The 13,151-nt window shown below is 52.5% G+C and overlaps 1 protein-coding gene across 1 annotated transcript in view; it reads left to right on the top strand.

Moving 5' to 3' along the window:
• rab11fip4a (RAB11 family interacting protein 4 (class II) a) overlaps positions 1–13,151 on the top strand; it is a 151,049-nt gene that overhangs the window by 107,475 nt on the left and 30,423 nt on the right. The window contains exons 4-7 of the mRNA XM_038777895.1: positions 1,029–1,255; positions 2,961–3,134; positions 3,748–3,882; positions 8,559–8,594. Of these exons, the coding sequence (XP_038633823.1) occupies positions 1,029–1,255; positions 2,961–3,134; positions 3,748–3,882; positions 8,559–8,594 (572 nt within the window). The remainder of the gene's footprint in view (positions 1–1,028; positions 1,256–2,960; positions 3,135–3,747; positions 3,883–8,558; positions 8,595–13,151) is intronic.

Raw genomic sequence — 13,151 nt, 5'->3', positions numbered from 1 at the left:
CTTCCCATGTGATCCTAACCCTTCCCATGTGATCCTGACCCTTCCCATGTGACCCTAACCCTTCCCATGTGATCCTAACCCTTCCCATGTGATCCTGACCCTTCCCGTGTGACCCTAACCCTTCCCATGTGACCCTAACCCTTCCCATGTGATCCTAACCCTTCCCATGTGATCCTGACCCTTCCCATGTGATCCTGACCCTTCCCATGTGATCCTAACCCGTCCCATGTGATCCTAACCCTTCCCATGTGATCCTGACCCTTCCCATGTGACCCTGACCCTTCCCGTGTGACCCTGACCCTTCCCGTGTGACCCTGACCCTTCCCATGTGACCCTGACCCTTCCCATGTGACCCTGACCCTTCCCATGTGATCCTGACCCTTCCCAGGTGACCCTGATCTATCCCGTGTGACCCTGACCCTTCCCATGTACCCTAACCCATCCCAGGTGACCCTGACCCTTCCCAGGTGACCCTGACCCTTCCCATGTGATCCTGACCCTTCCCATGTGATCCTAACCCTTCCCATGTGATCCTGACCCTTCCCATGTGACCCTAACCCTTCCCATGTGATCCTAACCCTTCCCATGTGATCCTGACCCTTCCCATGTGATCCTGACCCTTCCCATGTGATCCTAACCCGTCCCATGTGATCCTAACCCTTCCCATGTGATCCTGACCCTTCCCATGTGACCCTGACCCTTCCCATGTGACCCTGACCCTTCCCGTGTGACCCTGACCCTTCCCATGTGACCCTGACCCTTCCCATGTGACCCTGACCCTTCCCATGTGACCCTGACCCTTCCCATGTGACCCTGACCCTTCCCAGGTGACCCTGATCTATCCCGTGTGACCCTGACCCTTCCCATGTACCCTAACCCATCCCAGGTGACCCTGACCCTTCCCATGTGACCCTGACCCTTCCCAGGTGACCCTGACCCTTCCAATGTGACCCTGACCCTTCCCATGTGACCCTGACCCTTCTCAGTTGACCTTTAGTCTTTGTCTAACAGATTTTGTTTCCCTCCAGTCTGCTCCAGTGACTGACAGCGGATTCCTGGATTGTGAATCAGCTGAGAGTGAGGGTGAAATCTACACCGATGACGACACCATGACACTTTCCCAACAGGCGATTCCACAGGAGTCGGATATGGACAGCGCTATTGAGAATGCCCAAAGCTCAGAGGTTCCAGAGTTGGGCAGGGAGGATGGGAAGGGCAGTCAGATGGTCAGTTTGTTCCTACCTCGCACAGAACAGTAAGTGACTCATACACTGACCCTCACACAGATCCCTGGGAATCCCTGACCCTAATCCCTGACTAATTCCTGACCCTTATTCCAGAGAATCCCTGACCCTGATCACGGGCAGCACGGTAGCACAGTGGTTAGCACTGTGGCTTCACAGTGCCAGGGTCCCAGGTTCGATTCCCGGCTTGGGTCACTGTCTGTGCGGGGTCTGCACATTCTCCCCATGTGTGCGTGGGTTTCCTCCGGGTGCTCCGGTTTCCTCCCACAGTCCAAAGACGTGCGGGTTAGGTGGATTGGCCTTAGTGTCCAAAAAAGGTTAGGTAGGGTTATGGGGATAGGGTGGAGGTGTGGGCTTGGGTACTCTTTCCAAGGGACAGTGCAGACTCGATGGGCCGAATGGCCTCCTTCTGCACTGTAAATTCAATGAGTCTATGATGCTTGGAGAATCCTTGACCTGATCCCTGGGAATCCCTGAACCTGATCCCTGGGAATCCCTGACCCGCACCTTAATCCCCAAGGAATCCCTTTGCGGCACAAATAGAGATATGAAATGAAAAATGAAAATTGCTTATTGTCACGAGTAGGCTTCAAATGAAGTTACTGTGAAAAGCCCCTAGTCGCCACATTCCGGCACCTGTTCGGGGAGGCTGTTACGGGAATCGAACCGTGCTGCTGCCTTGCCTTGGTCTGCTTTCAAAGCCAGCGATTAGCCCTGTGAGCTAAACAGCCCCTATCGTATGTGGTACGATAGTGATGTTTAAGGGGCATCTTGACAAACATGACTAGGATTGGAATAGAGGGATACGGACCCTGGAAGTGTATAGGTTTTAGTTTAGATGGGCAACATGGTTGGCACAGGTTTAGAGGGCCGAAGGGCCTGTTCCTGTGCTGTACTTTTCTATGTTCTTTGTTCTAAAGTGGAGAAGTACAGGCGTGTTTGATGTCAGGCAGTGAAAATGCTCGAATCAGTTAGGAAGGATGGGATAACGGGACACTTTGACTAGAATGATCGGATTGGACAGGGTATGAAAGGGAAATCAGTTTGACCAACATGTAGGACCGAGCATTCATTCGAAAGAGAGAGGAAGATTCCAAGGAAGGACCCACCATCCGGGGTTAACTAAAGTTAAAGCAACAGGAGATCATTGAGAAAAGAGGGGCCAGAATATTGGACAGAATATAAAACCACTTGATCAATCGAAGCCTTAATCGGGTCCAGCATGTCCTTCTTCAGCTTGGCCAAGCAATCCTCGGAAAACTCCACCAGCTGCTCTATCGCCCACTGTGCCGTTTCCCCGTGGCCCTTGCCCTCCACCAGCTGCTCCGTCGCCCACTGTGCCGTTTCCCCGTGGCCCTTGCCCTCCGCCAGCTGCTCCGTCGCCCACTGTGCCGTTTCCCGGTGGCCCTTGCCCTCCGCCAGCTGCTCCGTCGCCCACTGTGCCGTTTCCCGGTGGCCCTTGCCCTCCGCCAGCTGCTCCGTCGCCCACTGTGCCGTTTCCCCGTGGCCCTTGCCCTCCGCCATGCTGACCCATGTTACCAGCTCTGCTCGCGTCTCCCTTATAGGGACTTTGTCATCTCACACGGCCACTTCTGGTCCAATTCTCCAGACACCGGAGGGGGATTTCTCCTTACTGTCTCACTCTTCACTGATTTATCCCATAAAATGAGACTGAGCAGGAATGTGGACACTGACTGTATCTCCTTCCCGTTTCAGAGCTGGGTCACCCTCCTTCTCAGAACCATCCAGCAGCTCCCTCCTCAGCGCTGAGGAACAGTATGAGGATTATGGAGAAGCCGATGAGAGTGACTTCATTCCCAGCAGCCCCTGTCCTGATGATGAAAGCAGAACCAACGGTTTCTCGGACCTGGGCTCATCTGTATCCTCCAGGTCAGTGACTGGACTTCATCAAAACTCAGGGACACGCAGTTGGGGGTGGGTGGGAGGTGTGAGGGGGGTGATGGAGGATGTTCTAGCCCCACGAGGCCCCTGGACCGCCCACTTGATCTCCCCGTGGGGCAGGTGGAGTACGAGCCTCCCACTGGGGGACAGACTGCAACAGCGAGCTTGTTAATTCCCGGGGATAAAACCTGGCCTGGGAAGGAGCCGGAATCTCAGGATGGTCCCGGCTGCACCCTGGACTGTCGTTTAGTTGCTGTATTTCCCAATTGTGAGTCAGAAATAAACTATTTTTTGAGGAAACCTCATTGACTGAAATAGGGGAAGACTTTTGGGGGTTTCGGCCAATCGGAGAGTGGGATGGGGTCAGAGAGTAAAAGTTGAATGAGACGGAGTCTGTCCAGGAGGAGGGAATCATGTGTTTTTGATTAGGAATTATTAATGGATTGACTCTGTGATCAGAGATTATTAATGGATTGATCTCGGATTATTAATGGATTATTAATGGATTATTAATGGATTGATCTCGGATTATTAATGGATTATTAATGGATTATTAATGGATTATTAATGGATTATTAATGGATTGATTTTGCTGCTTTAGTGCTGGTCAGACCCCAAGGAAGATGCGACATGTGTTTAGCAGTGAGTTCCTCGATGTATATTGTTCCCAATGCTCGAAGAAGATGAATCTGCTCAATGACCTGGAGGCTCGTCTAAAAAAGTTAAAAGCAAACAGGTAAATGCACCAGAGTTGGTGACCCCACAGTGACCCAATGATAACCCTGTGGTGACCCCCAGTAACCGTACAGTGACACAAGGAAGATGGTTGTGGTGGTTGGAGGTCAATCATCCCAGCTCCAGGACATCAGTGCAGGAGTTCTTCAGGGTAGTGTCCTAGGCCCAGCCATCTTCAGCTGCTTCATCAATGACCTCCCTTCCATCATAAGGTCAGAAGTGGGGATGTTTGTGGATGGCTGCACAATGTTCAGCAACATTCGTGACTCCTCAGATAATGAAGCCGTCCCTGTCCAAATGCAGCAAAACCTGGACAGTATCCAGGCTTGGGGCTGGCAAGTGGCAAGTTACATTCGTGCCACACAAGTGCCAGGCAATGCCATCTCCTATAAGAGAGGATCTAACCATCACCTCTTGTCATTCAATGGCATTACCATCACTGAATCCCCCACAATCAACATAGTGAGACCACCATTGATCAGAAACTGAACTGGACCCAGCCACATTAATACTGTGGCTGCCAGGGCAGGTCAGAGGCTGGGAATCCTGCGGAGAGTAACTCACCTCCTGACCCCCCAAAGCCTGTCCACCATCTACAAGGCACAAGTCAGGAGTGTGATGGAATACTCTCCACTTGCCTGGATGAGCGCAGCTCCAACATCATTCAAGAATCTCAACACCATCCAGGACAAAGCAGCCCCGTGTGATTGCTCCCCCTTCCACAAACATTCAAACCCTCCACCACCGACAAACAGTGGCAGCCGTGTGTACCATCTACAAGATGCACTGCAGTAACTTACCAAGGTTCCTTAGGCAGCACCTTCCAAACCCATGGGACACTACCATCTAGAAGGACAAGAGCAGCAGATACATAAGAACATAAGAACTAGGAGCAGGAGTAGGCCATCTGGCCCCTCGAGCCTGCTCCGCCATTCAATGAGATCATGGCTGACCTTTTGTGGACTCAGCTCCACTTTCCGGCCCGAACACCATAACCCTTAATCCCTTTATTCTTCAAAAAACTATCTATCTTTACCTTAAAAACATGTAATGAAGGAGCCTCAACTGCTTCACTGGGCAAGGAATTCCATAGATTCACAACCCTTTGGGTGAAGAAGTTCCTCCTAAACTCAGTCCTAAATCTACTTCCCCTTATTTTGAGGCTATGCCCCCTAGTTCTGCTGTCACCCGCCAGTGGAAACAACCTGCCCGCATCTATCCTATCTATTCCCTTCATAATTTTAAATGTTTCTATAAGATCCCCCCTCATCCTTCTGAATTCCAACGAGTGCAGTCCCAGTCTACTCAACCTCCCCTCGTAATCCAACCCCTTCAGCTCTGGGATTAACCTAGTGAATCTCCTCTGCACACCCTCCAGCGCCAGTACGTCCTTTCTCAAGTAAGGAGACCAAAACTGAACACAATACTCCAGGTGTGGCCGCACTAACACCTTATACAATTGCAACATAACCTCCCTAGTCTTAAACTCCATCCCTCTAGCAATGAAGGACAAAATTCCATTTGCCTTCTTAATCACCTGTTGCACTTGTAAACCAACCTTCTGTGACTCATGCACTAGCACACCCAAGTCTCTCTGAACAGCGGCATGCTTTAATATTTTATCGTTTAAATAATAATCCCGTTTGCTGTTATTCCTACCAAAATGGATAACCTCACATTTGTCAACATTGTATTCCATCTGCCAGACCCGAGCCCATTCACTTAACCTATCCAAATCCCTCTGCAGACTTCCAGTATCCTCTGCACTTTTCGCTTTACCACTCATCTTAGTGTCATCTGCAAACTTGGACACATTGCCCTTGGTCCCCAACTCCAAATCATCAATGTAAATTGTGAACAATTGTGGGCCCAACACGGATCCCTGAGGGACACCACTAGCTACTGATTGCCAACCAGAGAAACACCCATTTATCCCAACTCTTTGCTTTCTATTAATTAACCAATCCTCTATCCATGCTACTACTTTACCCTTAATGCCATGCATCTTTATCTTATGCAGCAACCTTTTGTGTGGCACCTTGTCAAAGGCTTTCTGGAAATCCAGATATACCACATCCATCGGCTGCCCGTTATCTACTGCACTGGTAATGTCCTCAAAAAATTCCACTAAATTAGTTAGGCATGACCTGCCTTTTACGAACCCATGCTGCGTCTGCCCAATGGGACAATTTCTATCCAGATGCCTCGCAATTTCTTTCTTGATGATAGATTCCAGCATCTTCCCTATTACCGAAGTTAAACTCACTGGCCTATAATTTCCTGCTTTCTGCCTACCTCCTTTTTTAAACAGTGGCGTCACGTTTGCTAATTTCCAATCCACCGGGACCACCCCAGAGTCAAGTGAATTTCGGTAAATTATCACTAGTGCATCTGCAATTTCCCTAGCCATCTCTTTTAGCACTCTGGGATGCATTCCATCAGGGCCAGGAGACTTGTCTACCTTTAGCCCCATTAGCTTGCCCATCACTCCCTCCTTAGTGATAACAATCCTCTCAAGGTCCTCACCTGTCATAGCCTCATTTCTATCAGTCGCTGGCATGTTATTTGTGTCTTCCACTGTGAAGACCGACCCAAAAAACCTGTTCAGTTCCTCAGCCATTTCCTCATTTCCCATTATTAAAACTCCCTTCTCATCCTCTAAAGGACCAATATTTACCTTAGCCACTCTTTTTTGTCTTATATATTTGTAAAAACTTTTACTGTCTGTTTTTATATTCTGAGCAAGTTTACTCTCATACTCTATCTTACTCTTCTTTATAGCTTTTTTAGTAGCTTTCTGTTGCCCCCTAAAGATTTCCCAGTCCTCTAATCTCCCAGCAATCTTTGCCACTTTATATGCTTTTTCCTTCAATTTGATACTCTCCCTTATTTCCTTAGATATCCACGGTCGATTTTCCCTCTTTCTTCCGTCCTTCCTTTTTGTTGGTATAAACCTTTGCTGAGCACTGTGAAAAATCACTTGGAAGGTTCTCCACTGTTCCTCAACTGTTCCACCATAAAGTCTTAGCTCCCAGTCTACCTTAGCTAGTTCTTCTCTCATCCCCTTGTAATCTCCTTTGTTTAAACACAAAACACTAGTATTTGATTTTACTTTCTCACCCTCCATCTGTATTTTAAATTCCACCATATTGTGATCGCTCCTTCCGAGAGGATCCCTAACTATGAGATCATGAATCAATCCTGTCTCATTACACAGGACAAGATCTAGGACCGCTTGTTCCCTCGTAGGTTCCATTACATACTGTTCTAGGAAACTATCGCGGATACATTCTATAAACTCCTCCTCACGGTTGCCTTGACCGTGGCAACCCCGTGGCATACCTGGGAACCCCACCACCTGGAGATTCCCCTCCGTGTCACTCACCACCCTGACGGAAATATATTGGCCTTTCCTTCACTGTCACTGGGGCAACATCCTGGAACTCCCTCCCTAACAGCACAGTGGGTGTACCTACACCTCAGGGACTGCAGCGGTTCAAGAAGGCGGCTCAGCACCACCGTCTGAAGGGCAATCGGGGATGGGCAATAAATGCTGCTCTAACCAGCTCCACCAACATCCCGTAAATGAATTAAAAAAAACACAGTGACCCTCTGGTAACCCATGGTAACCCCACAGTGACCTTGATCCCTTGTAAAGATTGATCATTTAACAGGAGCTTAAAGTTTAGGGTCTTCCTCACAATGGATCCATGATCTGTTCCTGATCACTGTCCAGTGACTGGGGTCAGGATCTCTGACTGGGGTCAGGAGCTCTGACTGGGGTCAGGACCTCTGACTGGGGTCAGGAGCTCTGACTGGGGTCAGGACCCCTGACTGGGGTCAGGACCTACGACTGGGGTCAGGAGCTCTGACTGGGGTCAGGACCCCTGACTGGGGTCAGGATCTCTGACTGGGGTCAGGACCTCTGACTGGGGTCAGGATCTCTGACTGGGGTCAGGACCTCTGACTGGGGTCAGGAGCTCTGACTGGGGTCAGGACCTCCGACTGGGGTCAGGACCTCTGATTGGGGTCAGGACCTCTGACTGGGGTCAGGACCTCTGACTGGGGTCAGGACCTCTGACTGGGGTCAGGAGCTCCGACTGGGGTCAGGAGCTCTGACTGGGGTCAGGACCTCTGATTGGGGTCAGGACCTCTGACTGGGGTCAGGAGCTCCGACTGGGGTCAGGACCTCCGATTGGGGTCAGGACCTCCGACCGGGGTCAGGAGCTCTGACTGGGGTCAGGACCTCTGATTGGGGTCAGGACCTCTGACTGGGGTCAGGACCTCTGATTGGGGTCAGGATCTCTGACTGGGGTCAGGAGCTCTGACTGGGGTCAGGACCTCCGACTGGGGTCAGGACCTCCGACTGGGGTCAGGACCTCCGATTGGGGTCAGGACCTCCGATTGGGGTCAGGACCTCCGATTGGGGTCAGGAGCTCCGATTGGGGTCAGGACCTCCGATTGGGGTCAGGACCTCCGATTGGGGTCAGGACCTCCGATTGGGGTCAGGACCTCCGACTGGGGTCAGGAGCTCTGACTGGGGTCAGGACCTCAGACTGGGGTCAGGACTCAGAGGTTGAGGGATTGGTTGAGGGAGGAAGGGGGGAATATTATTGAGTGTGACTGTTGCTGCGTCAGGAACAGGCGTTAATCCCCCGACTTACTTTTATTTTACAGCCCAAACAGGAAGATCTCGTCAACAGCTTTTGGGAGGTGAGGATTTCTCAACTTGATCTCTGTGTGGAACGCCAGGGTCAAGGATCGGGGGTGGATTCAGCGTCTCCCTGGCAGTGACCTTTCAACCTGAGATAACTGGACCGGACCTGTCCCATTGTAAAGAATACAAAATGTTCCATAGCGTGACCTTTCCACAGCGTGACCTTTCCACAGCGTGACCTTTCCACAGCGTGACCTTTCCACAGCGTGACCTTTCCATAGCGTGACCTTTCCACAGCGTGACCTTTCCACAGCGTGACCTTTCCACAGCGTGACCTTTCCATAGCGTGACCTTTCCATAGCGTGACCTTTCCACAGCGTAACCTTTCCATAGCGTGACCTTTCCACAGCGTGACCTTTCCACAGCGTGACCTTTCCACAGCGTGACCTTTCCACAGCGTGACCTTTCCATAGCGTGACCTTTCCACAGCGTGACCTTTCCACAGCGTGACCTTTCCACAGCGTGACTTTTCCATACCGTGACATTTCTGTTGATGACCTTTCCGTAGCCTGACCTTGCTGCACACTGGGATCTCACTGCACACTGGGATCTCTCTGCACACTGGGATCTCGCTGCACACTGGGATCTCGCTGCACACTGGGATCTCACTGCACACTGGGATCTCTCTGCACACTGCGACCTCTCTGCACACTGGGATCTCTCTGCACACTGGGATCTCGCTGCACACTGGGATCTCTCTGCACACTGGGATCTTGCTGCACACTGGGATCTCGCTGCACACTGGGATCTCTCTGCACACTGGGATCTCGCTGCACACTGGGATCTCGCTGCACACTGGGATCTCGCTGCACACTGGGATCTCTCTGCACACTGGGATCTCTCTGCACACTGGGATCTCTCTGCACACTGGGATCTCACTGCACACTGGGATCTCACTGCACACTGGGATCTCTCTGCACACTGGGACCTCTCTGCACACTGGGATCTCTCTGCACACTGGGATCTCGCTGCACACTGGGATCTCGCTGCACACTGGGATCTCACTGCACACTGGGACCTCTCTGCACACTGGGATCTCTCTGCACACTGGCATCTCTCTGCACACTGGGATCTCTCTGCACACTGCGATCTCACTGCACACTGGGATCTCACTGCACACTGGGATCTCACTGCACACTGGGATCTCTCTGCACACTGGGACCTCTCTGCACACTGGGATCTCTCTGCACACTGGGATCTCACTGCACACTGGGATCTCTCTGCACACTGGGACCTCTCTGCACACTGGGATCTCTCTGCACACTGGGATCTCGCTGCACACTGGGATCTCACTGCACACTGGGATCTCACTGCACACTGGGATCTCTCAGCACACTGGGATCTCTCTGCACACTGGGATCTCTCTGCACACTGGGATCTCTCTGCACACTGGGATCTCTCTGCACACTGGGATCTCGCTGCACACTGGGATCTCGCTGCACACTGGGATCTCGCTGCACACTGGGATCTCTCTGCACACTGGGATCTCTCTGCACACTGGGATCTCGCTGCACACTGGGATCTCTCTGCACACTGGGATCTCTCTGCACACTGGGATCTCTCTGCACACTGGGATCTCTCTGCACACTGGGATCTCTCTGCACACTGATTTCTCTGCACACTGGGATCTCTCTGCACACTGATTTCTCTGCACACTGGGATCTCCCTGCACACTGGGATCTCTCTGCACACTGGGATCTCACTGCACACTGATTTCTCTGCACACTGGGATCTCACTGCACACTGGGATCTTGCTGCACACTGGGATCTCACTGCACACTGGGATCTCGCTGCACACTGGGATCTCTCTGCACACTGGGATCTCGCTGCACACTGGGATCTCTCTGCACACTGGGATCTCACTGCACACTGGGATCTCGCTGCACACTGGGATCTCGCTGCACACTGGGATCTCGCTGCACACTGGGATCTCGCTGCACACTGGGATCTCGCTGCACACTGGGATCTCGCTGCACACTGGGATCTCTCTGCACACTGGGATCTCCCTGCACACTGGGATCTCTCTGCACACTGGGATCTCACTGCACACTGGGATCTCTCAGCACACTGGGATCTCTCTGCACACTGGGATCTCTCTGCACACTGGGATCTCTCTGCACACTGGGATCTCTCTGCACACTGGGATCTCGCTGCACACTGGGATCTCGCTGCACACTGGGATCTCGCTGCACACTGGGATCTCTGCACACTGGGATCTCGCTGCACACTGGGATCTCGCTGCACACTGGGATCTCTCTGCACACTGGGATCTCGCTGCACACTGGGATCTCGCTGCACACTGGGATCTCACTGCACACTGGGATCTCTCAGCACACTGGGATCTCTCTGCACACTGGGATCTCTCTGCACACTGGGATCTCTCTGCACACTGGGATCTCTCTGCACACTGGGATCTCGCTGCACACTGGGATCTCGCTGCACACTGGGATCTCGCTGCACACTGGGATCTCTCTGCACACTGGGATCTCTCTGCACACTGGGATCTCGCTGCACACTGGGATCTCTCTGCACACTGGGATCTCTCTGCACACTGGGATCTCTCTGCACACTGGGATCTCTCTGCACACTGGGATCTCTCTGCACACTGATTTCTCTGCACACTGGGATCTCTCTGCACACTGATTTCTCTGCACACTGGGATCTCCCTGCACACTGGGATCTCTCTGCACACTGGGATCTCACTGCACACTGATTTCTCTGCACACTGGGATCTCACTGCACACTGGGATCTTGCTGCACACTGGGATCTCACTGCACACTGGGATCTCGCTGCACACTGGGATCTCTCTGCACACTGGGATCTCGCTGCACACTGGGATCTCTCTGCACACTGGGATCTCACTGCACACTGGGATCTCGCTGCACACTGGGATCTCGCTGCACACTGGGATCTCGCTGCACACTGGGATCTCGCTGCACACTGGGATCTCGCTGCACACTGGGATCTCGCTGCACACTGGGATCTCGCTGCACACTGGGATCTCTCTGCACACTGGGATCTCCCTGCACACTGGGATCTCTCTGCACACTGGGATCTCTCTGCACACTGGGATCTCACTGCACACTGGGATCTCTCTGCACACTGGGATCTCGCTGCACACTGGGATCTCGCTGCACACTGGGATCTCTCTGCACACTGGGATCTCTCTGCACACTGGGATCTCTCTGCACACTGATTTCTCTGCACACTGGGATCTCTCTGCACACTGATTTCTCTGCACACTGGGATCTCCCTGCACACTGGGATCTCTCTGCACACTGATTTCTCTGCACACTGGGATCTCCCTGCACACTGGGATCTCGCTGCACACTGGGATCTCTCTGCACACTGGGATCTCTCTGCACACTGGGATCTCTCTGCACACTGGGATCTCTCTGCACACTGGGATCTCACTGCACACTGGGATCTCTCTGCACACTGGGATCTCTCTGCACACTGATTTCTCTGCACACTGGGATCTCTCTGCACACTGATTTATCTGCACACTGGGATCTCCCTGCACACTTGGATCTCGCTGCACACTGGGATCTCACTGCACACTGGGATCTCTCTGCACACTGGGATCTCTCTGCACACTGTGATCTTGCTGCACACTGGGACCTCTCTGCACACTGGGATCTCGCTGCACACTGGGATCTCTCTGCACACTGGGATCTCTCTGCACACTGGGATCTCACTGCACACTGGGATCTCTCTGCACACTGGGATCTCTCAGCACACTGGGATCTCACTGCACACTGGGATCTCTCGGCACACTGGGATCTCGCTGCACACTGGGATCTCTCGGCACACTGGGATCTCGCTGCACACTGGGATCTCTCTGCACACTGGCATCTCACTGCACACTGGGATCTCTCTGCACACTGGGATCTCTCTGCACACTGGGATCTCTCTGCACACTGGGATCTCTCGGCACACTGGGATCTCGCTGCACACTGGGATCTCTCAGCACACTGGGATCTCCCTGCACACTGGGACCTCGCTGCACACTGGGATCTCTCTGCACACTGGGATCTCTCTGCACACTGGGATCTCACTGCACACTGGGATCTCTCAGCACACTGGAATCTCGCTGCACACTGGGATCTCGCTGGACACTGGGATCTCTCTGCACACTGGGATCTCTCTGGACACTGGGATCTCGCTGCACACTGGGATCTCTCTGCACACTGGGATCTCGCTGCACACTGGGATCTTGCTGCACACTGGGATCTCTCTGCACACTGGGATCTCGCTGCACACTGGGATCTTGCTGCACACTGGGATCTCTCTGCACACTGGGATCTCGCTGCACACTGGGATCTCACTGCACACTGGGTTCACTCTGCACACTGGGATCTCGCTGCACACTGGGATCTTTCTGGACACTGGGATCTCTCTGCACACTGGGATCTTTCTGGACACTGGGATCTCTCTGCACACTGGGATCTCGCTGCACACTGGGATCTCTCTACACACTGGCATCTCTCGGCACACTGGGATCTCTCTACACACTGGCATCTCTCTACACACTGGGATCTCTCTGCACACT

Source organism: Scyliorhinus canicula, chromosome 18, assembly GCF_902713615.1.
Source record: "Scyliorhinus canicula chromosome 18, sScyCan1.1, whole genome shotgun sequence".
Taxonomy (NCBI): Eukaryota; Metazoa; Chordata; class Chondrichthyes; order Carcharhiniformes; family Scyliorhinidae; genus Scyliorhinus; species Scyliorhinus canicula.
This window is presented reverse-complemented; position numbering and strand designations above follow the sequence as displayed.